Genomic DNA, 24,289 nt, shown 5'->3' on the forward strand with positions numbered 1-24,289 from the left:
TCCAGTGACTGTCCAGAGTTCCTTGGCCACCCAAGGTGGAGCCACGCTTTGGAGGTGACACCCACATGCCCTCCGTGGGTGCTCCTGACTGGAGTGGTTCCGTGGTGTGTTTTCATTGGTACTACGTGAGGAAGTCTCCTGAACAACCGTACTGTTAAAAGTGAAAGCTTTTATTTAGCAACAGAGGTATTCTGGTTTTTAAGTGTTCCCAGTTCAAAACAGTCAAGAATGACTCTTTTGTGGCAATAGCTGTGTAGCTCGCCACGGGCCACAAAATATTTGCACCCTCTCCCTCCCGACACCGAGGAATCCCACAGTGAAACATGATTATCCATCTTGGCAAACAGCATATTTTTTCAACTGAGGTTCTCAAATTCCTAATACACTAGATTATCGAGACCCTGCTTTTCTGAATTTTCCAAAAAGATGGGGACCGTATGGAGGCGCTGTGGAGAAGAGGTAGAGGACGTAGGAGAAACCATCTTGGGTTCAGTTCTTCCCTGGCTCTTGGCTCCTCCAGCTGCTGCAGAAGGACTTCAAACAGTGCTGGGTTTTCAGGTCTAAACCAGAAAACTCCCAAAGAGCGCTTCTTGGACCTTTGCTGTGGGTATTGTTTATTACATTTTAATCGTCATGTGACATTCATCTTTGCATTTCATACAATTGAAAGAAGTAAGATTCAAGGAGGATGTCATATTTTCTTTTACAAGCCCGGATGGAGGGGCGCCTGGGTGGCTCAGTCGGTTAAGCATCTGCTCTCGGCTCAGGTCATGATCCCAAGGGTCCTGGGATCGAACTCCACTCAGCGGGGAGTCTGCTTCTCCTTCTCCCCTGTTCATGCTCTCTCGCACGCTCTCTCTCTCTCAAATAAATAAGTAAAATCTTTAAAAAAAAGTTTCCATTAAAAAATAAAAATAATAAAAAAAAATAAAAACCCTGGTGGATAGTGCTTAGAATGGAGTTTTAGTTATTGTGAGGATTCATTTCAATTCACTCCGGTGTGTTTTGAGGTCCTCCTGTGTGCCAGGCCCTGTGTTAGACATTTGGGCCTGAAATTGGCTCCCTCACGTGAGCCTCCCAGCGAAAACCGAAGGCAGCAGGTACTGCAGCTCGCCACCGAATGCTGGTGTCCGGGGCCTCGGCACAGGGACCGGCCAAGTTGTGGCAATGAAGGAGAGGGGGCCAGCAATGTCTCCCTGCTCACTGCAAATCGGCGAATCCTTTTCATATAAAACCCTTGGATCTTTTTTTTTTCTTTCCATGCCAAAATTCAAGGACCCAGGTTCTGGAAGGAAACCGATTAGTGTTTAAGCTCTAAGGCAAGTTCCTTTTGTGTGTAGCCAGGCCTCAGCACACTCCAGTGGGGAGGCAGGGGGATGGTGGGTGGGAGGGGGCCTGGCGATGAGACTCCAGGCTGCCACTGACTCGTAGTCTCGCTTTGTCTAAGTCACCAACTTCTGGAGCCCCCTTTTCCTTATGGACAAACCGATCTGTTTGGAACCGATGGTCTCTGAGGTCCTTTCCAAATCTGATTTTCCTGGGCTCTAAATATATAGCCAAGGGACTCAGCATTCTAGCAGAAGAATGGGTGACTGAGATCTTCACGGAGGCCTGTGCGTTTTCAAACAGGGCCCCCCAGTTCTTGGCCAGCCCTTGGTGATGTCCCAGTAGCCACTTCCAAGAGGAAGGGTGAGGTGAGGTGGACTTTCTTTTTATCTGTTTTTATAGTGGAATTTCTTTGTCGACTTCTTTGCATTAAAGGGGATCCTTTGCTTAAAAAGATCATTGAAAGCTTCTGCTGGTAAAAAATGAAAGAAATGAACTCTGCTCTCTGACTCCTCGGAAAACTGCAGCACAGAAAACTTGGATCTCAGCCAGATGGTGGCTTCTGGGCCGCCCAGGAGGAATGAATGTTTGCAGTGTTTCCACATTATCAGTTCACATGGTTTTCCTTGAAAGCGCCCCCAGCTATCACACACGGAGTTATGGCGGTAGCAGTAATTCCTTATGGCTGGGATTACAAACTTAAATGCTTAATGAGGCCAAGCAGGTAAGTAAATTAAGGAAGTAGGGAGCCTGGAAGACAATAGGGCGGGGTAGAGACTGTGGAGAACTGGAAAAGCACATGGCTGATCTAAAGGCGGTGACCTTCTTTCCTCTGCTCCATTGGATTATTGCCAGAGATTGGGGACTCACCTTTTGACTTTTTTTTTTTTTTTGAGAACAATTATAAGTGAGGTACAATTTCCAAATTTTTAAAACATTGTGGAGGAAAAGCAAAGTTGGTCAGTTGCCTGAGTTCAACCTGAGAGCCCCTGGTTTGCAGATCTAGCTTCGGAGAAAGAGTGCTCAGAGCTGCCAATATACGCAAATTACTATCATTCAGAAGATGGTTTTCTTGCTATATGTGAAAATGAGCCCCACTTAGTTGCTGGCTTACGTAGTTCCTGTGATTATTATCATTAACATAATTTGGCAGCATTTATAAATGATAAAGCCACGGACCAGCCACTTAGGATTAGTGTTGATAACACGGTTGTATTCTTTACTCATCCTGTTCTCATTTAAAATAGATTCATGTTCTAGGAAAGTAAGGTTGTAGGAGAGAGTGGTGCTCCCTGATATCTAGGATTGTGATAAATGTACGGCTTTCCCATGGTGGTTGCAGTTAATGCCATGTACCATCCGTAATAAGCAAGAATGTGTGATCATTATTTGAATCACATGTGTGGCGTCCTAATAAATATTATTGGATTGAAAACTGCAAAAATCCCCTTAAAAAGGTAAGAATTAGCTTTCCCCCTTATCTCTCCAGTCCCATTGATAAAAAAGAGAAAGTACAGACCAAAAACAGTGGTTTTAAAACAGCAACAACAGCATCACAAAAGAAATCAGTGGCTGATAATGTAGTGATACATATTACAAATATTTTCCTAGGAGGATAACACAGATAGAGTTTTTAACCTTGGGTAAGATAGTCTGCTTCTCTATTTTAACAACACATGCAAAAACCAAATTACAAAGAAATAAATGCCTAGGATTTCATTTATTTTTCTCTTTGATTTTTTTGAAAAACAATCCGAAAAGCACAAAGTATAAGGTGTAAGTGTCAATATACAGGCCAGCAAAAAAGTGAGCGTTAAGATCTTGCTGTATTTGCTTCAGATTTTTTTTTAAGAAAAACAGAAGCTTTTCAGATAAATTCCCTTTATTTTGCTCCCATTCCTTTTTTCCCAAGGTCAGAGCTCTCATAAAGTTATCAGGAACCTTTTCAGTGTCTTCAGAATTTTACTGCATGTATAGTTAGTTACATGTATATGGTAATGTACACTGTTACAAAATATGCTGTTGTTATTTTTTATATTTTGAAATGTTAAATGGTATCATATGTATCAGGCTGCACCCTCTTTTTCTTAATCCACTGGTCTCTGTTCTTGATGTTTATCAGTATCAACATATCAACTGGATCTGAATACAAACAGATCTGGTTCATTTTCTTTAAATGTCTTATACTATTGTATTGGATAATTAAAGCACAATTTATTTATTCTTATGATGCCGGATGGTTCCATTATTTCTCATTATTTACTATTACAAACAATGCTCCGGTGAATGCCCTTGGACTTGTCTCCTTGGGCACACATAGGGGGGTTTCAGTGGAAAAATTTCCTAGAAGTGATACTGTTGAGTCCTAGGATTTATGCATCATCAGCTTTATTTCGATGTCGCCAAAGTGTTTTCCAACGTGACTGTGCTTTCTTATACTTCTTTTCAGCAAAGCTGGAGCTAGTTTGCTTGCTTTCCTCCCTTCCTCGCTTCCTCCCTTCCTTCCTTCCTTCCTTCCTTTTTTTTTTTTTTTTTTTGGAGCTCCCTTCCTAAAACGAATATGCCAGATACACTGCTATGGTTTTGAGAGTTTTCTACTGCAAAATTTTACTTTTTTCCCACCAAGTATCCTGTGTGTTTCCTTATGTGTATTTCCTGCACTTTCACTGGGTCCTTTTTTGGCTGCTTTAGAAAGAATAGAGCAAATACTAAAACTTTGGTTGTTTCATGTTCATTTCAGGACAGAGTACAAAGTTTAAAGCAAAACTATGCTTTATTCAAGTGTTCTTCCAGAAAGAATCTTTCCCTTAATATAAATTTCACTCTCTTACCTTCATCGTCATTATTTGAATGAATGCAATTTCTGACCTCTTTGACATTTTCGTAGATCCTGAGAGGATTGTCTCAGCACTTTGTGCACGGGTTTTGGTGTTTTTCTGCTTATTTTAAATCTTTTGAAAGGAAATGAAAACAGAATGAATGTTGGTGTCAGCATTAATTCATCTCCTTAAATTCCTTGAGGTTTTTTTTAGACCTACTAGGTATCTAATTTAAAATTTCATTTTAGTGTCACACAAATGTAGATGTTAACACAACCTCCAGGTTGTGTTCAGGAAAAAACACTTTCCTGAACTTGAAATTGTTGCTCTCACCTGAAACTTGTTGAAGCGTTTCTTCACTTATACAGGCACGAGTGTCCTTGTATAGTTCAGTTACACAAGGAATTTTACACATACCCCCTTTTTATTTTTATTATTTTTATTTTTTTTTAGAGAGGGAGAGAGGCGGGGAGGAGCTGAGGGAGAGGGAGAGAGAGAATCTTAGGCAGGCTCCATCTCACAACCCTGAGATCATGACCTGAGCTGAAATCAGTAGTTGGATGTTTAATTGACTGAGCCACCCAGGCGCACCCACATAGCCCCTTTTTCAATACACTGAATTCTTAAATGGAAACAAAGTTGAACTGATGATGGAGAATAATGATAGGGCCCAAACGAATCCCTAGAGCTTTTCTGAGGAGATCATCCTTAGTTCCTGTTTAGGCTTACATTTGGGCATCCTGGTTTCCCACTTTTATTATTAGTATTGTGACTTGACATTTTATGACATTTATGAAGCTTTTATTTGAGGGGGGGACTTAGGTGAGATGGATGTAATCAGATTTGTGTTTTGAAAGATCAGTCTGGCTGTGGTATAGAGACTAGGTTGGAGGGACCTGGGGAAGGTGCAGGGAGGTCAGTGGGGAGCCGGATGAGGTCCCACAGGTGCACAAGGAAGCCGACCCCGGCTGGGATGGTGACAATGGAGGCGGCGAGATGGATGCACTGGAAAAACATTTAGGAGGCAAATTCACCTGGATTTGGTGATGGCCAGGCACTGGGGGCCGAGGGAGAAAACCACATCAAGGTCCAGTGAGTTTCCTCAACCCTGATTGGGTGCACAGCTATGGGATCTAAGAAGGCATCTGAGATTTTCGTCCCGGTTCTGTGTGAAATAGTGTAAAGTCAAGGAGGCCTCATGCCCTGCACTACGCTGTGTGATGCTTGGAAAAAACCTGACAAATAGCCACCTGCTCTCCTCAAGGCAGGTAGGAGGCAGTTAAAAGTGGTAGGATTCCTGGAGTTACAGTCTATGTAGCTTGCGGAGTGTAGGAAAAAGCCCCTTTATACTCATTTTCAAGACTGGCTAGTGTCTGGTGTTCAGATGAGCCATCATTCAAGGTAGCAACCCACTACAGGTAAAGGTTAGAGAAGGTTTTTTTAAAAAAATATTTATTTATTTGAGATGGAGGGGGGAGGGGGAGAGAGAGAGAGAGAGAGAGAGAGAACACGCGCACATGCAAGAGCAGGGAGAGGGAGAAGCAGGCTCCCCATGAGCAGGGAGCCTGACATGGGGGCTCGATCCCAGGACCCTGGGATCATGACCTGAGCCAAAGGCAGACGCTTAACCGACTGAGCCACCGGGGTGCCCCAAATGTTAGAGAGTTTTACGTGCTGTTGATGACATTGGCTAGAAGCACAAAGGAGAATGGTATTTCTCAAAATGCTTCGTAATTATTTTCACCAACAGCTCTCAAGGAAAGTCTGTTCGTCGGGGAAGGAGAGGGCAGAGGGCTGGGTCATCAACATTTTTGGCTCCATTTTAGATAAACATTGGTGTCTGAGAAACTGATGGCTTTTGTTCAGTGTCGCATGGGCTGTCAACAGCAGACTCGGGGTTGAGAGTTTGAATCTTTGAGCTTCCTAAAAGGGACATACCAATAGTAAGAACAACAGAGTAACTACAGTGTGATCTAACCTAAAGGCAAAGCCTGTCATTCGTTTGCTCAGGTAGCAGATGTGTCCGCCATGTGAAATGATTCTGTTCTCTGCCATCATCCTCAAACTAGGAATTTAAAGAAGTCATTAATCTTAAATATAATATAATCCAGGAATGTCTTTATTCTTCTCAGGCGACCTTGATTATCAGCTGTGATCATGCTCACATGCTACCCAGTCAAAGCTTCTCCAGCAATTGCCTTCATTAGATTGATGTCTTTCTTTTATTTGGGGGCAGGGGGTTAGTGGAAAGGTTGGGAGTGGAGACAAATGAGTTGAAGAAAAGCAAGAAAAAAAAAGAAAGTCAGCTGTTTAAAATGACTGGAGATAATAAAAGAAACTGTCATCACTAAGCCCTCTGGTCCCCAGAACAGAAATACTGAGCTAAATTAATATGAATGACGATACTAATTTTAGGGTCTAATGTAACCAGTGAGTCTCTCTGTAAGATGTACTCTCCTTGTCCATTTGGAAGAGACTGGAAAGGCTGATCAGAGGGTAAGAGACATGATTTGTCAGGATGCTCTGGGGAATACCTCAGCAGTTACCAGGATCCCCTCGCTGATTTTATTTGGAAAGGACCAGCCCTACTGTGGTCCTTCTGAGAACCCCGCCCCTTGCTTCCCGGATGCCCCAGGGCTGGGAGTCCCTTCTGAAGCTGCTGTGCTTACGCAAGCCCTGATCTCCCACTCATCGAGATACCACATCTGCCAAGGTGCCCAGGGCTCACCTGGTTTCTGGAAGTGGGAACCTATTACCTCACTTGTCAGTGCTCACTCTGGGTGTGCTGGACGGACGTTATGAATGAGACTTTTTGTCCCATGCTCTTTGCCTGGTTTGAAGCAGATTTCATTTCCTTGAATATGATCTTGAAAGAAAATTTGCATAAGATGCCTTAAAGCAATCATTGTTAGACCCACCTCAGTTAAGACATTGAAAATCCATAGGAAGCAGTTAATTTTTTTTCTTTCTTTTTTTGAGGGTCTCTCTTTTTTGATGGTCCTCCTTTATAGTTTCAGGTCCTGACAGCTGAAGTCCCACATCCTCTGCGACTTGAGAGTCCATTTATTTCATCCAAATTTTGTTTTTGGGTTTTTTTTTTTTTTTTTGGTTTTCTTTCTTTTTTTTTTTTTTTTTTTTTTTACCAGTTCTGTGCATTTCCATAATGCTCCACCTGCCCTCTGCTGGGTATCACCGAGCTTGTCCAACCCACGGTTACTGCCTCCCGAAGGCCTTCGAACAGTGACGTGTTTGAGCCCGGGGGGGCCTCTGGTGTGGATGTTCCAGCCATTTCAGTGTGGCCTCTCCCTTCAGCTTGCTTTGTTTATCCAGCAGCTCATTACTTAAGAGTAGCCTGTCAAATAGGTTTAAATATCCTTTGGGAAACATGGTCCCTCACATCCTTGAGATACCAGAAATATGTTGAATACAGGGAAGATTGGCTTGATAAGAAAAACATGATCGACTCGCATCACCAAAAAATATTTTCCTGTTATTCCGGTTGCATTTCCACAGGTATCAATAAGCCCCCCGCAAACCTACAGGCCATACGTTTCTGCAGCCAACACATAAAGACACCAAGGGAAGCAGGGAAAATGATTGCTGATGATTCGTTCTAACTACTTGACCTTCTGACCTCTTCTCTAGATATATGACCAAGATGGGACACTACAGCACTTTATTGATGGTGGGGAACCTAGTAAGTCGAGCTGGATGAGGTATATCCGATGTGCAAGGCACTGCGGAGAGCAGAATCTAACAGTAGTTCAGTACAGGTAAAGTATATCTTGATTTACCCCTTACGGAGCTGAAGCCCTTCCGCTTGCATTTACAAATTCAGGCTTGCTGCTAGTTGTGAAAAATCCTGCAGGGAGTCCTGCAGAACCCTGTGGGAATGGGCAGGAATTTCTTTTACTAGGTTTCTGGGATCTCCTTAGTTCTTGCAACAGTAATGTGAGAATTCCGGAATAAAGATGCTCGTGGAAGGCCTCACTCCCTCGAGTGCACACGGTCAAGCTCCTTCCATATCACTGCTGGAACATCCACCACTGCCTGGGTGAGCCTGGAAGCCGCGCTGGTGTGGGGTGATTCCCCTTCCCCCCAGCAGATGTGTACTCTCACAGAAATAGGAGCGTGGAGGTTCGGCCATGGATCCCTTGCAGCCCATCCTCTGCAGGCTTGCTGCCTCAGGAAACTGTCCTTCCTACAAAGGCGTGGGAAACCAAGCACTAACTCCCACCCCACCCCAGGCTGCTCTTCTCAAACTGTTGGGCTCAGCAGCAGCAGCAGCTGAGCCCAAATCACTTCTCCCGCTCCCTTGCTCCCTCACTCCCTCGAAAGGTGCCAGAGCGTTTGGCTTTGGCTCTTCGACTGTTCAGACCATGTTTCAGGTGATGAAGCAGCCCCAGAGCAGAGAGAAACCCCCCAGTTCCCTGCGAAGGTTGCGCAAAGCCAAAAGGGTAGCAAAGAGGAGGCGGGGCCTCCCTCGGTTCCCAAAATCCCGTGGGCAGGGTGGAGGGGGGCGGATCCCCGCCTCCGCTCAGTGCACCTGTTGGTCAGGCATTTCCACTCGGTGCTAAAGAAGGCTGGAGTGGAGACGAGAGCACGAAAACAGATCACAGAGGGGGGAAAAAAAGCCCTTTTCTCAAAATCCCTCGAAAACATGTGCCGTATAAATATATGACCTCAGTTATAAACAGCCATGTTCCCTTTAGAATCAGAAGCAACTGTTTAGCTTTATTAGGCACCACAGACACATCAAAGCAGAAGGCCCTGCCCTCGGCAACTTGGAGTCCTGCCGAGGGCTGTTTATTTCCTTGCTTTCTTTTTTCTTTTTTAGTTTTTAAACATGAAGCCTTGTAAAGGAAAAAAAAAAAAAAGAAAGAAAAGAAAGGGCTTTCTCCCCCTTATAGGTTGAAGGCTGCACAAATCTGGCTGCCTCTCTGAAGGTCTCCAGTTCAAAAGGAACCTATTTGGGCAGCCTTGGTTTCTCATGTAGTTATATTTCCTTAAATAATGGTTTCGGTGCATGCCGGTATCTGGTTACGCTGCCCTGTGCGGGCTCCTACTCACCTTTTATAGCAGCCACATTTCTGTCGTGAAGCTTTTAGGAAACTCGGAGCTAGAAAATTAGTAAACATTGTGCTCGTCCACTCAGCGAGAGATTGTTTGGCTGGCTCTGTCATGAGCACCCGGGGAGCTCTTGAGGCAAACTCTGAATTGGGGGAAGCAAGACGCCCCTAAGGGGAAGCTGGGCAAGTCAGTAAGTCAGTCACCTATCTGTCAACCGTGAGTGGATTTTACAGCTCCCCTTTCATGCCGGCGCTTAAACTTCCAGATCTCTCCGCCGATCTGTTTTTGATTACTTCGGATCTCTCTAAAATGAACTACAAAAACACAATTTAGAAAAACTGGCATCTATTACCAGTGACCACGTCCAAGAGTAAGAAAATAGAAAAGTTGGACCCTGAAGAGCCAGCCTCATTTTTATTGTACATGAATGTCCTCTTCACGAAGAGTCAGCTGGTTTAGATTCATTCTGTTATGATTTGTAATATCTAAATGGAATTTTCTTCAAAGCGCCCTTGATTGATTGACCCTTAGCTGAACGTTTTGTTTTTATTTTGAGGCTGACAATAATGTTTGTTGGCATGTGTTCTGCTTCAACTGCGTTGGGACGCCATGAAGCTATCTTTATGAGTCATCCAACCACAATACTAAATACATGTCAGCAAAGGAAATATTATCTGAAAAGGGAAAAATCCCTTTGATGTGCTTCAACATGCAGAGATTTCTGCGAGTTTTGGAAGCTCTGCCCACTTGTAAGGAACGGTGTACGCTTACACTTTTTTTTCCCTTCTTTTTTTCCCCCCCTCTCGGCCTACTCCGTGCCTCAGAAGACCACCCATTGCTCGAAAACAGTTCTGCTCTTTCAGCGGCAAAGTGTGTCATTTGGTTTTAGCACATTCATTTGCCGGGCGCTGTGTTTATATTAAGGGAAGCCAAACCGAGAGATGAAATGTTACGAGGGTGAAGTACAAAGGCGACTCAATTTTTCTCAAGTTAGGAGATGCCAGTGATTTATAGCTTGGCTCCAATTTTGATTTTTTTTTTATGTAGCAGTGGAAAGAATTAATAAAATGCACAGCTCTTGGAGTTGCGGGAGGGAGGAAGGGTAGTAAGGTCCGGACGACTGGCTGGAGTTTTTGTCAGATATTCATAGAATGTTGGGAAAAACATTCTGCTTAGCTAGCAGTGCCCTCGTGAGACAGAATGGCAGCAAGGAAGGAAAATAACAAGATAAATGAAATTTTTGCAGCTGCAAGTAAAATATTGAGAATCTGCACTTTTTTATTGATCTTTATGATCCTATTGCCAAGAGCCACTTTGCGGTGACGAAATATGTTGACAAGGGCATATCTCACTGCCATGAAAAATGTGGGGAAGGATTCGCCTTACGTCTGCAGTGTTATACAAGGAACAAAGTGCCCTGCTACAGCCGATTCCTTACAGAAAGGCTAAATTTAAGGCCCACCAACCCTAAACGCTTTTATCTTGAACTTGAGGCTCATATTTGTAGCAATTCTTCATGGAGGAAACCGGTCACGGTCTCCTCATTTTTTTTTTAATCTGTAGGTTTTTCTTTCCAGCCCCGGAGCTGTTATAAAAAATGTTTATTTCTTGGTGCGTTCACTCTATCATTTCAGAGGGTAATCTTTCAGCCGGAGTCAAGTGTTCCTCTTGTATTACTGAATTTCCACTCGTTCCCCGTAAGAGGGGTTTTCTCTTCTCTCGTATCAAACTTTAGAAGACAGGCAACGGGGAAGATTTTTTTTTTTTTTTCTTTTTACTTCCCTCAGTCCTTCGATCCCAAAGCTGCTTCATTTTACTGCAAATCTGGGGACTCCCAATGCCGAGTCATGGGAATACGTGTCATGCTTTTCCTTCAAATCAGAAATCGATAGTATTAATTTATATATGAGGGTGAGGCGCCAGTGTCTGCAATTTGCCAAGAGACAGAATTTTCTCATTAGTGTGAGATAGGATTTTTTTTTTTTTTTTTTTTAAAGGAGCCCTGGCTTTCTGCTATCTCCTGGGCCCCATATCAGTCTCTTCAGCCACGATGTTCTGTGGAGGGACATTGTAGAGATAAATTGTAAAGTGTTTATCACTCTGGGGTGCAGGCTCTTGCTGGTTGCTGGGAATGATAAGGGGGGAGCAGAACTTTTTTCGGGGGCAATAACAATGTACCTCTGACTAAGCTGGGTTTTCTTTTGTTTTGAATAGGTCGAATATATTCTACCGAGCCTGTATAGATATTCCCAGGGGTACCGAGCTTCTCGTGTGGTACAATGACAGCTATACGTCTTTCTTTGGGATTCCCTTACAATGCATTGCCCAGGATGAAAACTGTAAGAATTTATTTTAGCTCTGAATTCACCTCTCACAATACCTCCTTTTGAAAGCTAACGTTTTAAGAGTGTTGCTTGAGACTCCTGAAATACGGTTCGCTCTGATGCGTGATGCAAATGTGCACGAGCCTGTTCCCTTGGTTTCTTTTCCCTCTGTTGTCCTTTGCTTTTTCACAGGGCGTCTCGACTTAACACAGGCCCGTCCTTTCTTCACCCGTTGACGATTTCACTACCGTTGTCAAGAGTTTTAAAAGATCTCTGGCAGCAATGGGAAGGCAGCTGGTGTTCGTTGAGCACCTACTGTGTGTCTAGTTCCCTGCTTGCCGCCTGGTGGGGTTACTAGGGCAGCACAAGGGACAGCACCTGTGCTTAAGTGGTGCCCAGTCTTGCCAGAGGCACGCTGCAGGCAAAAATGGAATAATGAGAACACGATGCTATGTAATGAGGTGTAAAAGCGCCCTGGTTAACTGGGTGTGCTTCCTCCTATGTAGTCCTCGGAGGGAGAAATGGTAGCAAAAATCGTAGACCTATGACTGTGGAATTTGTCTCCCTAAATGTCTTAGTCTAAAACGAACCATGTCACGTCCTTCTATCTCCATGACCGTGACCATCATTATCTCTAAAAAAAATAATCTACAACCTAGGCGAGTGCAAAACTTGAAGCAATTTTTACTCAAACGGGTATTTATGTTTTATCATTTCTTGGGAAAATAGTTGAAGGTGATTTCCAGGATTTGGAACAGAATGAGGTCACGCTGAGGGGTTTCAGTGAGAAACACTGGTTTTGGTGATGTCATTTTTTTCCTTGGCACCAAACTGCCAACGGATAATTGGGAGGAGCTAGTGATTTGGGTTTATATAACAGAAAAAGATGCAGAGAGAACAGATCTCTTGAAGAATCTTCATTTTGAAAAAGTGTTATTTTTCCTTTTCCACTTTCTCTCTCTCTCTCTCTCTCTCTCACACACACACACACACACACACACACATAATCTAAAAACTAAAAAATGTTCATGTTACTCCTGAGGAAAATGCCAATGATCAGACATTTCTTTTCCACGTTGTTCTTAACGTTCTTTGTGAAAAAACAGAACTCTCAAAACATATTCCTGTCAACTTTCCCTTTCTCCTTTACCCTGACTCCAAACCAATCTCAGATCAAAAAATGAGTCTTCGTACATTCAGCACCTTCCTCCTGCTTCCCAGGTTTCTACTGGGAAGTTCTTTTCTGCAGTCATGCTCGTGTCTTAGGGAGTGTCTGTTTTCGTGGGAGCAGATCTCAGTGTGGGACATGAGTGTGTGGCGGGCGTTAGAGGCAGATGTGCATGGGGGTCAGTACATGCCGTCTTCCCACAAGGGTTCCAGGCCCTTGCTCTCCTCACACTAGAGCACAGTCCCTGTATGGAAGGACAACAGCATCCGGCCCCTTGACCTGCTGACATGGGCCCGTCTCCTGAACCTTGATGTCCCATCACCTTCTGGAGTATGGAATTGATCCCAAGGCCTGTCTGAAATCCTGTAAGGTCTTCTGTTTCCTCTAACAAAACTTGCTCCAGATCTGAAGACGTTATTGTGGTGTGTGTGTCCAGAAATGTCAGGATAAGCCTATCAAAGCCTAGAGTTCTGATGGACATTGAGTCTTCCAAGGATGTGTTCATTCATTGCTCAGATATTTAACAAACGCCTGCAGTGGGCCCATGTGTCTTTGTAGGTACGGCAAATACAGCAGCCGAGAATTCCTGCCCTCATGCAGCTTACGTTCTAGTGGAGGGAGACAGATTAATGCATGAATAAAGGAGCGAGTAAATACATGGTTTGTCAGGTGGTAATGTTTTGTAGAGAGATGGAAACAGAGAAGGGATGAGGCGGGCCACGAGTCGGGAGTTGCAGTTTTTGAGAGTGATCAGGGTAGGCCCACTGGGAATGTGGCCTTGGGGATGAGACTTGAGGAGGGGAAGAATCAGCCACGTGTTTGTTGTTTGGGAGAAGGGTGTTCCATGTGGCTAGGTATAAAGGGTGGAGGCCCCACAATGGGGATGTTCCCGGCCTGTTGGAAGAGTATCCCCGGGGTCAGCGTGGGGTTTTGGAGGGAGGCGAGAAGTTCCCTTAGATGTCAGGTGGGGCATGAGCAAGGGGCTCACGGGGCCCAGAAGGCCCCCATCGGAAGCCTGGCTTTTCCTCAGCGTGGGCCTCGCGAGGGGCGCTCACGGCAGAGTTTCGAGCAGAAGGATGATATGTTCGAGCTGCTGTTGTAAGAGGATGACTCTGGCCACTGAGTGGAGACCAGACAGCAAGGCCTGAGGGTGGAGCAGGGAATCCAGTTCCAGGCGCTTGTAGGAATCCAGGGGGAGAGATGATGGTAGTTTGGGCCAGTGTAGACATGGCAGAGGTGATGAGACATGGTTGGATTCTGGATGCATTTCGAAAGTAGAGCCAACAGCATTTGCTGACACCTTTGGTGGTGAGTGAGAGGGAAAGAAGTCAAGGATCACTCTAGGGCTTTGGTCTGAGGAACCGGAAGGATGGAACGGCGATTTACTGAGTTATGAGTCAGAAATGGAAACCACCGTGGAAGTGACTTCTTAGGGAATGCGTTTCTTACCCTTGATGTGATCTCTGAGGTGGAAGTCCTACATTTGCAACATTGCTTTCACTTTTTGATGCTCTTATATGGACGAGATGGATTTAAGGATGGGGCTGGAGGATTTGGGGGTCTTGTGTGCCATCCACAACCACCTGACAATAGGTATCTGAGAGTGTACCATCTGGGCCTCGGAGTCAGTGCTGAAGTGTCATCAGAAGGGTACTTTCTGGAAGCACCAGATGCTTGGCTTTTTAATCCTTCTCTCTCCTAGACTCCAGCTGTGTAAAGCACTCTTGAGATTGCTGATTAGAGTATTCCATTAACTCTCCCAGGGTTTATGTGTATCATTTAGCACCTGAAATCCTTGGAAGAAAATGTGAAAAACTAGAGGAGCTTAAAGTATTGTGGATTCAGTAGCTAGACTAAGCAGCTCTTTTGCGTTGAGTTCCAAGCTCAAAGTGAGGGTGGAGGGAAGTTTAAAGAAAATTAAGTCATTGACGGAAATGCTCCACAGTGACAATCCCCCCTTCCCCCTAACGGTATTATGGGAATTTTATTTCAGTTCCTGTCTCAAAGTCATATATCTGTCATGTGATTGGCCACCGAAGAAACCAGCAGAAAGCTTCATCAGATAGTGTAGGGGAGATATATGACTTTAACTCTAAGGTGGATTCTCATTCCACATGATTCACTGAGAGAGCTGAGAATGCTTTATAATAAGGGTTCCTTATTCTGTACAGAGAAAATACTCTGGGTGATTTAAAAGCACAAATGTGTGAAAGGGCATGGACTGATAATTTAACAGATAGCCTTCCACAGCCCTTAGTAATTTAAATCATCTCAACTGGATTAGCAATTCTAAGACAATTTTTATCCCACTGAGCTAGCCACAGAATAAATTGGGTACCTTAAAAAAGAGGCTTCTTGAAGATACCGGAGACTTATGTGACAAAATGCCTCCACAGAGCCTCCTTACAGGGCTGTGCACACACCAATTAATAAAACGCTTCCTGGATGAATGTTGAGACTTTTGTTGCCATTATTTGAAGGGATTAAACATTTCAGCCCGTAGTTTCCTTTGTTAACAGAATGGATACGTGGCCCAAGACATTCAAGGGCAATGTGATTTTACTTAGCGAATAATACTTATTAAGCAGTTTCATGTATTAAAAGATCATTTTCCTCCCCTGGTTCTTTCATCGACGCAAGTACACATTTCCTCCTGAGTGTGTGCGGTGGGCTGAGGCTTGAGTGACCGTCCCCTCGCGGGGGGTGGGGGGAGCGCCCGTGAACCGGTGGGCGCCCTCAAGGGCCCAGACAAGCCATAGAAAGCCGCCAGGCCTCAAAGAGAAGGCAGCGTTTCCCACAGGCACTGGGGCTCTGGAACCAACTCCCCTGTTATTTTCTTTTTAAGAAACCGGGGTTATAAATGTAATAGAACTCCAAGGAGAGAGCCGCTCCATCCACCGTGGGCCCATCAGAAGAGCCCAAAGCAAAGCCTGTGTCGACAGATGGCATCCGTGAGGAGGAATGAGACTCCCCCAAAGCTTCCAGGGGGGGATTAGCTCCTGCTGAGTGTAAAGACCGTAGTGCGTTCATATTCATTTCAGAGGAAATTAAAAGAAAAAAAATAGGGAATAAGTGTTCAACAGGTCTTCCTGCTGCTCAGGCCTTGGCCTGGGATGCCGAGTTGGCAGAACGTGGACCTCTTCAGCCCCGCAGCAGTTCCCACGCTGACATGAACGCCGCCTCCCTCCCCCCTGCCTCCTCCCCTTGACTGTACAGAGCAGGAAACAAAAAAGGGCACCTCTGCGTAGGGCCCCTCACCCCTGCCATCCCACCGACAGGGAGGAGCTAGGCCCAGGCTCAGGCCTTCCCTCTGGGAAGGAGGAGAAGCTTGCAGTATTATTGGGTCGGGCACCGTGAAGAGGAACAGGGACTCAGGCCCTGTCCTCAAGGCTAAAAGAAGGCACATGAGCATTCAGCACAAACCAGACACGGCACAGGAACCAAGTCACATGTCCGTGGCCATGAGCCTGAGCTGAGGGGGATTGGGCTGAGCACTGATACAGTTGGGAGGAGTCAAGGCTCCAGGCCCCTCGTGTACCGTGTACCGTCCGGAGCTGGGATTGGACTCCGTACATAAGTCCAGGAACTGTCCCTGACTGAGGACTAGAAGAATGCTACCCACCGCCCAGTGAGCCAAGGAGCTGTCCATTTCAGGCCATGGGGAAAAACACAGTGCTGCTCTCTAGAAACCGGCCCCGGCCTTTGGGATGTTGTGGGGCTGGATTTTGCACTACCTGCCAGGTATAGAAACCTTGGGCCAACGAACAAACAAAGATTGGTCCAGAGCTGCAGAAAACTGTAGTGTGCCAGAAGAAGCAAAGAGAAGCCACCCCATAGGGATGCCTCCGTACTGGCACAGGACTCCCAAAAGAAGGCAGCGCCCACTGGAAATGCGCCCACAGCAAGAAATGACCAAAAAACAAAAAACAAAAACCCAGGGAAACCCACTGTCATGAAAGATTCAATCTCTGGGTGCTTTGGGGTGCAGGGGTATGCTGCCTAAATCCCAGCCTTGCTATCAGCTTGAGGCACTCATTCCCCCCAGTTTGTGGGAGAAGAAGGGGCTGCCAGCTTTCAGATGAGTTTGTCCCCAGGAATTACCTTCCGCCTAAGAGAGCCTCTCTGCCCTCAGTCATTAGCCTGTGTCCAGTGGCTGGTCAACGTGGGGGCTGATAAGGACTGCTTCCCCTGTCCCAAAGCAGGACAGCTGTGAAGGACCTCCCCCCCCGCCCCGCCCAGCTCCAGAGCTGTCCATCTCCTCCATGGACATGGTCCTCCTGCATGCAAAACTGCAAATCTCCATTTCAGAGTCTTTTTCCAGGAGACCTGACTTAGGTATTCCCAGATTTGCGTTTCCAGTCCAGACCTCTCTGCTGAGCCCCATACTCCCGTCCACTTGTCTGCTCCACCTCTGCCTTTGGTATCTCACCAGAGTGTCCAGCTCAGCATGTACACCTGAAACCATTCTGCCTCTCCCTCAGTTCAGTAGCTCACCCCCATTCATCCAGTTGTTCTTTCTAGAAACCCCAACACCTAACCCTCACTCACCTTTCTCTCCAGTCAGTTACAAAGCCCCGTTGATTGGATATTCTTAAGTGCACTCCTTTTCACTTCTGCTACCCCTTGGTCAATGTGATCGCTGGCTTTGTCACGGACCACTGCAGTCGTCTCCAGCGTGTCACATTTTCCTCGGTGGCCTCACAGCGGCCCAGGTGAAGTCTTCATTGGTGTGCTTATTTTATGGTTTCAGCTCATTGGTGTGTTTTGTGAATAGGTAATTTGGTTCCATAGACCAAAATCCAGAAAGGACTATGGACGTATAATTCCCCTTAGAAGTCAGTTGATAGATTCCCAGGTCTCTCTCTTTTTTTTTTTTTTTTTTTTTTTTTTTTTTTTGCCTCCTCTATTCAAGCATGTTCTCCTTCTCTTTCTCTGGCTCTCACTCTGCCCCTCGCCCTTTTCTGCAGATAGTGGTAACGTACTATATACATTGTTCTGCACCTCACTTTTTCATTTAACAGTATAGAATGATGGTGCATTTAGAGCATAAATCTCATCACCTCACACCCTAATTTAAAACCCTGTTTTGGTTTGCCATTACTCTTATAATGCATCCCCAGTTCTTCGGTACGGTAGCCCACGGTCCACATAGAGTCTCCAGAAAGTATTCTGTGTGGCTCACATCATCCTTTACAGAATGAGAATTCGAGCATCGTTGGACTGGCCGTGCCCTGTTCAGTCTGTTGCAGACCCTACATCCTCTGTTGAGCTCCTTCCTCCCTCAGCATCTGCACAGACCCTATGGCCAAAACTGCCCACGTTTCATCTTCTTGCATTGTCTTTTTTTCCCCTTTACACCTGTCTGATACCTGTGCGCCCTACAGGATTCACATTCAAAGTCACTGCCTTAGGGAAGCTGCCATCCTGGTGATATGCTTTCCAGGCACCTTTTCGTATTTCTCATAGCACATATCACACTTGTAGCAACACACACATGTTGTTCACGTTTTGTTCTTTCTGAACCCGGGAGATGCCTTGCAATGAATGGTGATTGACAATTCACGGTGCAACCTGCAAATAAGGGCATTTTATATTTGATGAAATGGAGTAAGTACTTCTTTGTAGAAACATCAGTTTGAAATCTGTCTCTGTCACTGGAGTGTAAGTGGCATGAGGCCAGGGGCTGGGGCTTACTTATCCCTCCACACCCCCCCCACCCCCCCGCCCCACTACCCGCAGCACCAGCCATGTCAGGCATGGAGCAGAAGCTCGCTAAGTATTTGGGGGCCGAATGAATGGACGAAAGGTTGTTTTAGGGATTCTGCATTTGCTGCTCCCACTCTTGATTTTCAAGGATTTGATGAGTTCATGTTGTTCCTTGACTCTAGAACCTTTTAGGGCTTTGAGAGTTTGCCCTCTACCCCTTCATCTTTGTCTGCTAGGTGGAAGAGATTTTACCAGCTCAGTGTGTCTTCGTGTAGAAGGCACTTCATCATCTAGGTCACTTTGGCTAGTCGTCTTGGTCCTCTTGCACTGGTCTGTTCGGGCTGTTCCCTCTCTGATAATGTCCTGTGTTTTGTGAATACTTTCGATTGTCGCAGCCAGTGAGGCTGCAATTTAGGAAGAACAGTTTTCTGTGTCCTTTAAGTCCTGCTCTAAGAAGCTATGCTTTGGGGCACCTGGGTGGCTCAATCCGTAAAGTGTCTGCCTTTGGTCAGGTCATGATCCCAGAGTCCTGGGACTGAGCCCTGCATTGGGCTCCTTGCTCAGCAGGGAGCCTGCTTCTCCCTCTGCCTGCTACTCCCCCTACTTTGTGCTCTCTCTCTCTGTCTCTGTGTCAAATAATTAAATAAGATCTTTAAAAAAATAAATAAAAAATAAAAAGCTATGTTTTGTAGATTTCTAGGGTCCTATGGAAGTGTGTAGGAGCTCTGCAGGACAGGTTAGAGATCAGATATCGTTGCTTTTGTGATAATTACTTCTTCCCATCCTTACTTTTTCTTCTGTCTGCATTACATGCTCATTTCATTCAGCAAGATTGAATTGAGTCACACTTACAGTACAGGAGCATATATCAAAAGGAGAGTAGCATGTCATTGTTGCTACTTATTGCTAGAAAGCTCTGAGGTGTCCCAGAGAAGGAAATAATGAGACGGAGCATAATTTTATTTCAACCATCTGCACTATTAATTGCCCGATATTATTACTACCTCAGATCCCATATATCCCAGATTATTATACAAACTGGTATAAGTTTTTCTTTATTAGCATGTTGACATTGATCATTAAAGTTAAATTCATTTGCCCACCAATTCTCGTGCTTCGTATAAAGGTGATGTGACCTTAACAGTTTTTGAAAAGTAATTTATTAGGTTATTTTTTAGGAGAAGTGAGAAAGTCAGAATTTATAATCTCTACGTAAAGTCTCCTTTGCGTTAATTTCTCCCAAAGGCATTGTATTCCTCTTCCCATCATGAAGCTTCTGGCTGGTGATCCTGCTCTCATGCATGCTGATGACATCTTCATTTGACGATCTTTCCACCATGCCTTCCTATTGGTCTGGCATTTCCTGTCCTGCAAGAGCTTCATGTTGCCCGAAAATGTGCGGGTTCCTCTGTGATTTGTCTCTTCTGGATTAGTTATAAACAGGCGACACAAAATGGGTTCTGCCCTGATCTCTGACAATGCTGCTGTTATTTTTTGCTAAAAAAGTGCTAAACCCTGTGTAAAATCCTCCTCCTTACTTTTCAACGCCTATTTCAAGAGTAAACAGTCTGTGTGCAATGATTTTTTTGGGGGGAAGCCTAAAATGTGTGGACACATTTCATATTGATTACACACTTTTCCCTCAGAAGTCAAAATTACGTGTAAATATTTATATATAAAATAGACACATAAACATGCACATGGGTATGTATAGGTGTGTATATATATATGTATTTATGATATGTGTGTTTATAGGATATATTTGTACACACACACACACGAAACACTGTGCTAGCTATAAAATGTTCCTTTTATTTTTGGGAAACACAACTGGTGAGCAGTGACAAGATAGGAGTGCGGCCAGAAAAAAAAAAAAATGCCTTGGAAGTTAGAAGGCTAAAGATTCCAGCTCAGCTGTGTCCTTAACTGCCTGTGACCCTGGACAGGTTCCAGTATTGGACCTTCTGGGGCTTCAGCTTTTTTTATTTGTAATAAGAGAGAGTTTTGGTTTAGATCAGTGATTCTCGAACTTGAGGGTCCATGAGAAGCAACTTGGGAGAGCTTCTGAAAGTGCAGATGCCCACGTCCTATCAAGAGAGTCTGATTTAATTTTTTAAAAGCCTCTCCTGTGAGTATAAGTGTGCATTCAGCTGCATAGACCCTAGAGTCTTCCCAGGTATGCGAGTCTCTTGCTTTCTTTTCCCTTCCCAAGAGAAGATGGGCCATGCTGCCAGAGCCCCCTAGACAGAGCTGTTCCTTTTGGTGGATTTGTGTCATAGGTGTGATTATTCAGAACACTGTCTGGGTTGGACCGTCCTTAATGGCAACACCCTGTCCACTTTGTGTCTCCACCACGCATGGCATCTCCGTGTCCAACTCGAGCACGGAGCCTCCTGGTGGTCACGGTCCACTACCATGCGCTCTTTGCAGTTGAACACGCTTGAGTTTGCACGCTACATCGGCATCTCAGCAATGGGCCGTGGCAGGGAAGGATGAGAGCCCCAGGTCACGTGTGTCCTTCCATGTGACCTTGAACCAGTGGCCAAGAGCTGTGGTTTACTTCCCATCCCCTGTCTCTTTGCCCCTCCACCTCTTCCAAGTTTTTGGTCTCTGATTTTCTTCTCTCGCCCACCCTGTGACCTTTAATCCCTCTGACCCCTGAAAGAACCAATAAATACATTTTATCGACTCACTAGTTACTTAAAACAAGAACGGCAGTTTTAAAGCATATTAGCTTCTGATCACTTCTGCCCCCTGTGAGTTGACCAGTGAGTGCACGAGATAGGTTAGTAGCACCATAACAACTTAAAAAAAGAGAACGACTTCACTTCTGTTAGGCTCCCTTCCTCAGAAATGTGTCTTACTTCTGGTTCTTTCCCCACTGTTTCAGTTCACCCCCGTCTTTCCTCATTCCAGTCTCTTCTCTATAATAGTAAGAGTGATGGCTGTCGTTGATGGGAGGCCGTAGGGACAATACTTTCATTGTCTCGTTTACGTGTCCTAACGGGGTTTCAAGATGAGGCCAGTGCTCCTAGGGCTTCACATCTGTGGAGCGGCAGCCGTGGCATTTTCTAAAAACTATCTATGCATGGACTTAATCCTTAGGGTGACCATTTTACATTTCACCAAGGACAGAATTGGGGATTTCAACTTTCAGACTTGCCAGGCATCCCAAGGCTAATATAGACGGAGGCCATCTCAACCGCTTAGCCACGCTGCTCTTACTTTTAGGATTCTTGCTCTCCCTGACCTCCTTTTACAGATGGGGAAACTGAGGCACACGCGCGCGCACACACACACACACACACACACACACATATTTTCTTTTTTTAATAACTTGCCTAAGATCACCAAGCTAATAGAAGGCAGAGTCAGGATTTGAACCTTGGTCTTTCTGATTCCCAAACCCCCGTTGCCAGCACCCTGCTCTGTTCCCCCATCTTATGTTAGTCACTGCACCCTATCTGTAAATCACACCTGACTCAAACCCACCCTGAGCCCTTTTCTCTTGCCGTTTTCTTGCTTTTCTTTCTTGCTGTTTCTGTACAGAGACACTCTGTGTCTATTTCCTAGGCCTGACATCTTTATTTATTTGAACTTTAAAGAGACTCTGAGGTCTGCCCTCCTCTTGCAACCCTTATTCCCACGGTGTTGAGAACCCATGCCCTGCTTGGTCAGCCTGTCCCCGTCGTCATCCCACCAAGCTGCCAGACCTCTGTCTCCAGGTGTGTGTCACATTGCTCGCTTCATCTTTCAGCCAGTTTTTCTGGAACGTCCTGTGCTGGCAAGGTCCAGTGGAAGGTCTGAAATCCCGAGGGCCTGGATCTCTACCTTCTCGCCATTGCCCAGGGTTACCCTCTCTGGGCAGCCACCCTTTCTCTCCCCGTCCTTTGCTGGTTGCCCCTTCTGAATTCCCTCTCAACCTCAGGTGCCGTGCAGAGCCTCATTCTGGAGTCTTTCTCTCTCAACTCGCAAGTGAACTCTGTGAGGCAAAGACAGTGTGCCAACAATCCTGAGCGTATAGTATTTGCTAAATAAATAGGCCCTGAGCGAGCTAGTAATTGGCGGCAATCCTGCTTCCCCCCCCCCCCCCCCCACCCCCGCCCCGGTCCGGTCAAGTATAGTCCGTTACCATGTGACTTTGGAGTCCAGAAACATTTTTTTAAATCTTGATCTATAGGAATTTTTTTTAAAGTGTGTGATACTGTGCTTCTTTTAAAGGCCAGCAAAACTAATCCCCCCTCACCCTCTTGCTGTTCTCCCAGTAAATGTCCCCTCGACGGTCATGGAGGCCATGTGCAGACAGGACGCCCTGCAACCCTTTAGTAAGAACAGCAAGCTGCCCCCCGTCGCCCCGCAGCGCTCCGTGGTCTTCCCGCAGACTCCGTGCACCAGGAACTTCTCTCTCCTGGACAAGTCTGGGCCCATGGAATCGGGATTTAACCAGATCAACGTGAAAAACCAGAGAGTGCTCGCGAGCCCGACTTCCACCAGTCAGCTGCACCCGGAGTTCAGTGACTGGCATCTCTGGAAATGCGGCCAGTGCTTTAAGACTTTCACGCAGCGGATTCTCTTACAGATGCACGTGTGCACGCAGAACCCCGACAGGTAACCCCGACTCTCGCTGAGGGAGACCCACTGCTTGCCTTCCGCCCGCCAGCCTCCGGGCGCCTCCTCCAGCCGCACCGCGCCTGGGGATCGGGGGGCGGGGGGCGGAACGCTGTGATGGGAGGTGTGTGTGTTCTAGAAGGGCAGAGATGGATGGTGGGGCCCCTGCTAGACTTTATCGTTGGGACGGGCTACGGGAACGACTGGGGTTGCAAGGAGGATTCTGCTCTTGCTTCCCACGCGGTTCTGTCCGCGTCCAACGGGCAGCAAAGTAGATGGCACATGTCTGAATATCAGAGATGGAAAAATGAGGTCCAGATCATCAGAATCCTCTCTGTCTTCCTAAGATAATATAGCTGGATGCTCTGCTTGCTGTCACGGGCATTTCAGGGTTCACCTCCAGTGTGCCGTGGGTATGAACTTAATTAAGTACTAAGAGGTAATGAATTGGAATTTTTTGCTTAGTACTATTTTTCTTCAGCGCATGCAAAGCCATAAATCCTGCAAAGCTGTCAAAAGGAAATACCTACTCTGCTAGTGATGTGGAGGAAAACAGATGCCACTTATTCAATAAACTAATATCCACACAGAAGAAAAATGTTGACTAGATACCTCAGAGTCAAAGTTGGTTTGAAAGTTTGTCAATAAGGAATTTTATGACCATGAACTGAGGATGAAATTTAGCTGAACAAGTGAATTAAAATTTCAGGTGCTCTGACGAGTTGGCACAGTAGATATAATGGAACTATTATTTATGAATCAAAACTGGTTTATTCGACAGTCTTGATAGCTGGGAGCGCAAAAGACAAAAATCAAAATAATTCAATAAGAAAGGAGTGTGTTTTCGCTCTCTCCTTCACATCCTGTGAAAATTTGATTAAACCCCAAATGTCTAAGAATAGCCTTGAAAATGCACTTTGAATAGAAACGCAGAAAAGGATTTTTAGAAGGAGGATAGGAGACTCGGAGGCAAGTCTTCTGAATTATTTTCTTAATTTGGCCACTGAGTCACTTAAGCCACTCAAGCCCTCTTTGCCTTATTTTCACCCGGCTGTCCCCTCCCAGCTGTGCAGAGTATGACAGCGTCGTAGAAAACCTAGCAGGGACACAGAGAGTGGAGGTGTGCTGCAGAGGGGTTGGATGTCTTCTAAAATGATAAAAAGAATCCCTTTTAGTGTACATATGCACATACATTTATATGTGTATATGTTTTTATTTGTGCCATTCTAGAAACCACTTGCTTACGCATCAAAGCATTGCCGTAATTA

At 45.4% G+C, this 24,289-nt stretch overlaps 1 protein-coding gene across 2 annotated transcripts in view; it reads left to right on the forward strand.

The window, feature by feature from the left end:
- The window catches only part of PRDM6 (PR/SET domain 6), a 98,905-nt gene that overhangs the window by 59,527 nt on the left and 15,089 nt on the right, over positions 1–24,289 (forward strand). For both annotated transcript variants that reach the window (XR_003522184.1, XM_027606315.2), the window contains exons 4-6: positions 7,791–7,918; positions 11,430–11,554; positions 22,679–23,021. Coding sequence is in view for 1 of the 2 variants with exons in the window: in XM_027606315.2 (XP_027462116.1) it covers positions 7,791–7,918; positions 11,430–11,554; positions 22,679–23,021 (596 nt within the window). In the remaining variant the exon portion in view is untranslated. The remainder of the gene's footprint in view (positions 1–7,790; positions 7,919–11,429; positions 11,555–22,678; positions 23,022–24,289) is intronic.

The sequence above is a fragment of the Zalophus californianus genome, chromosome 5, assembly GCF_009762305.2.
Source record: "Zalophus californianus isolate mZalCal1 chromosome 5, mZalCal1.pri.v2, whole genome shotgun sequence".
Classification (NCBI taxonomy): Eukaryota; Metazoa; Chordata; class Mammalia; order Carnivora; family Otariidae; genus Zalophus; species Zalophus californianus.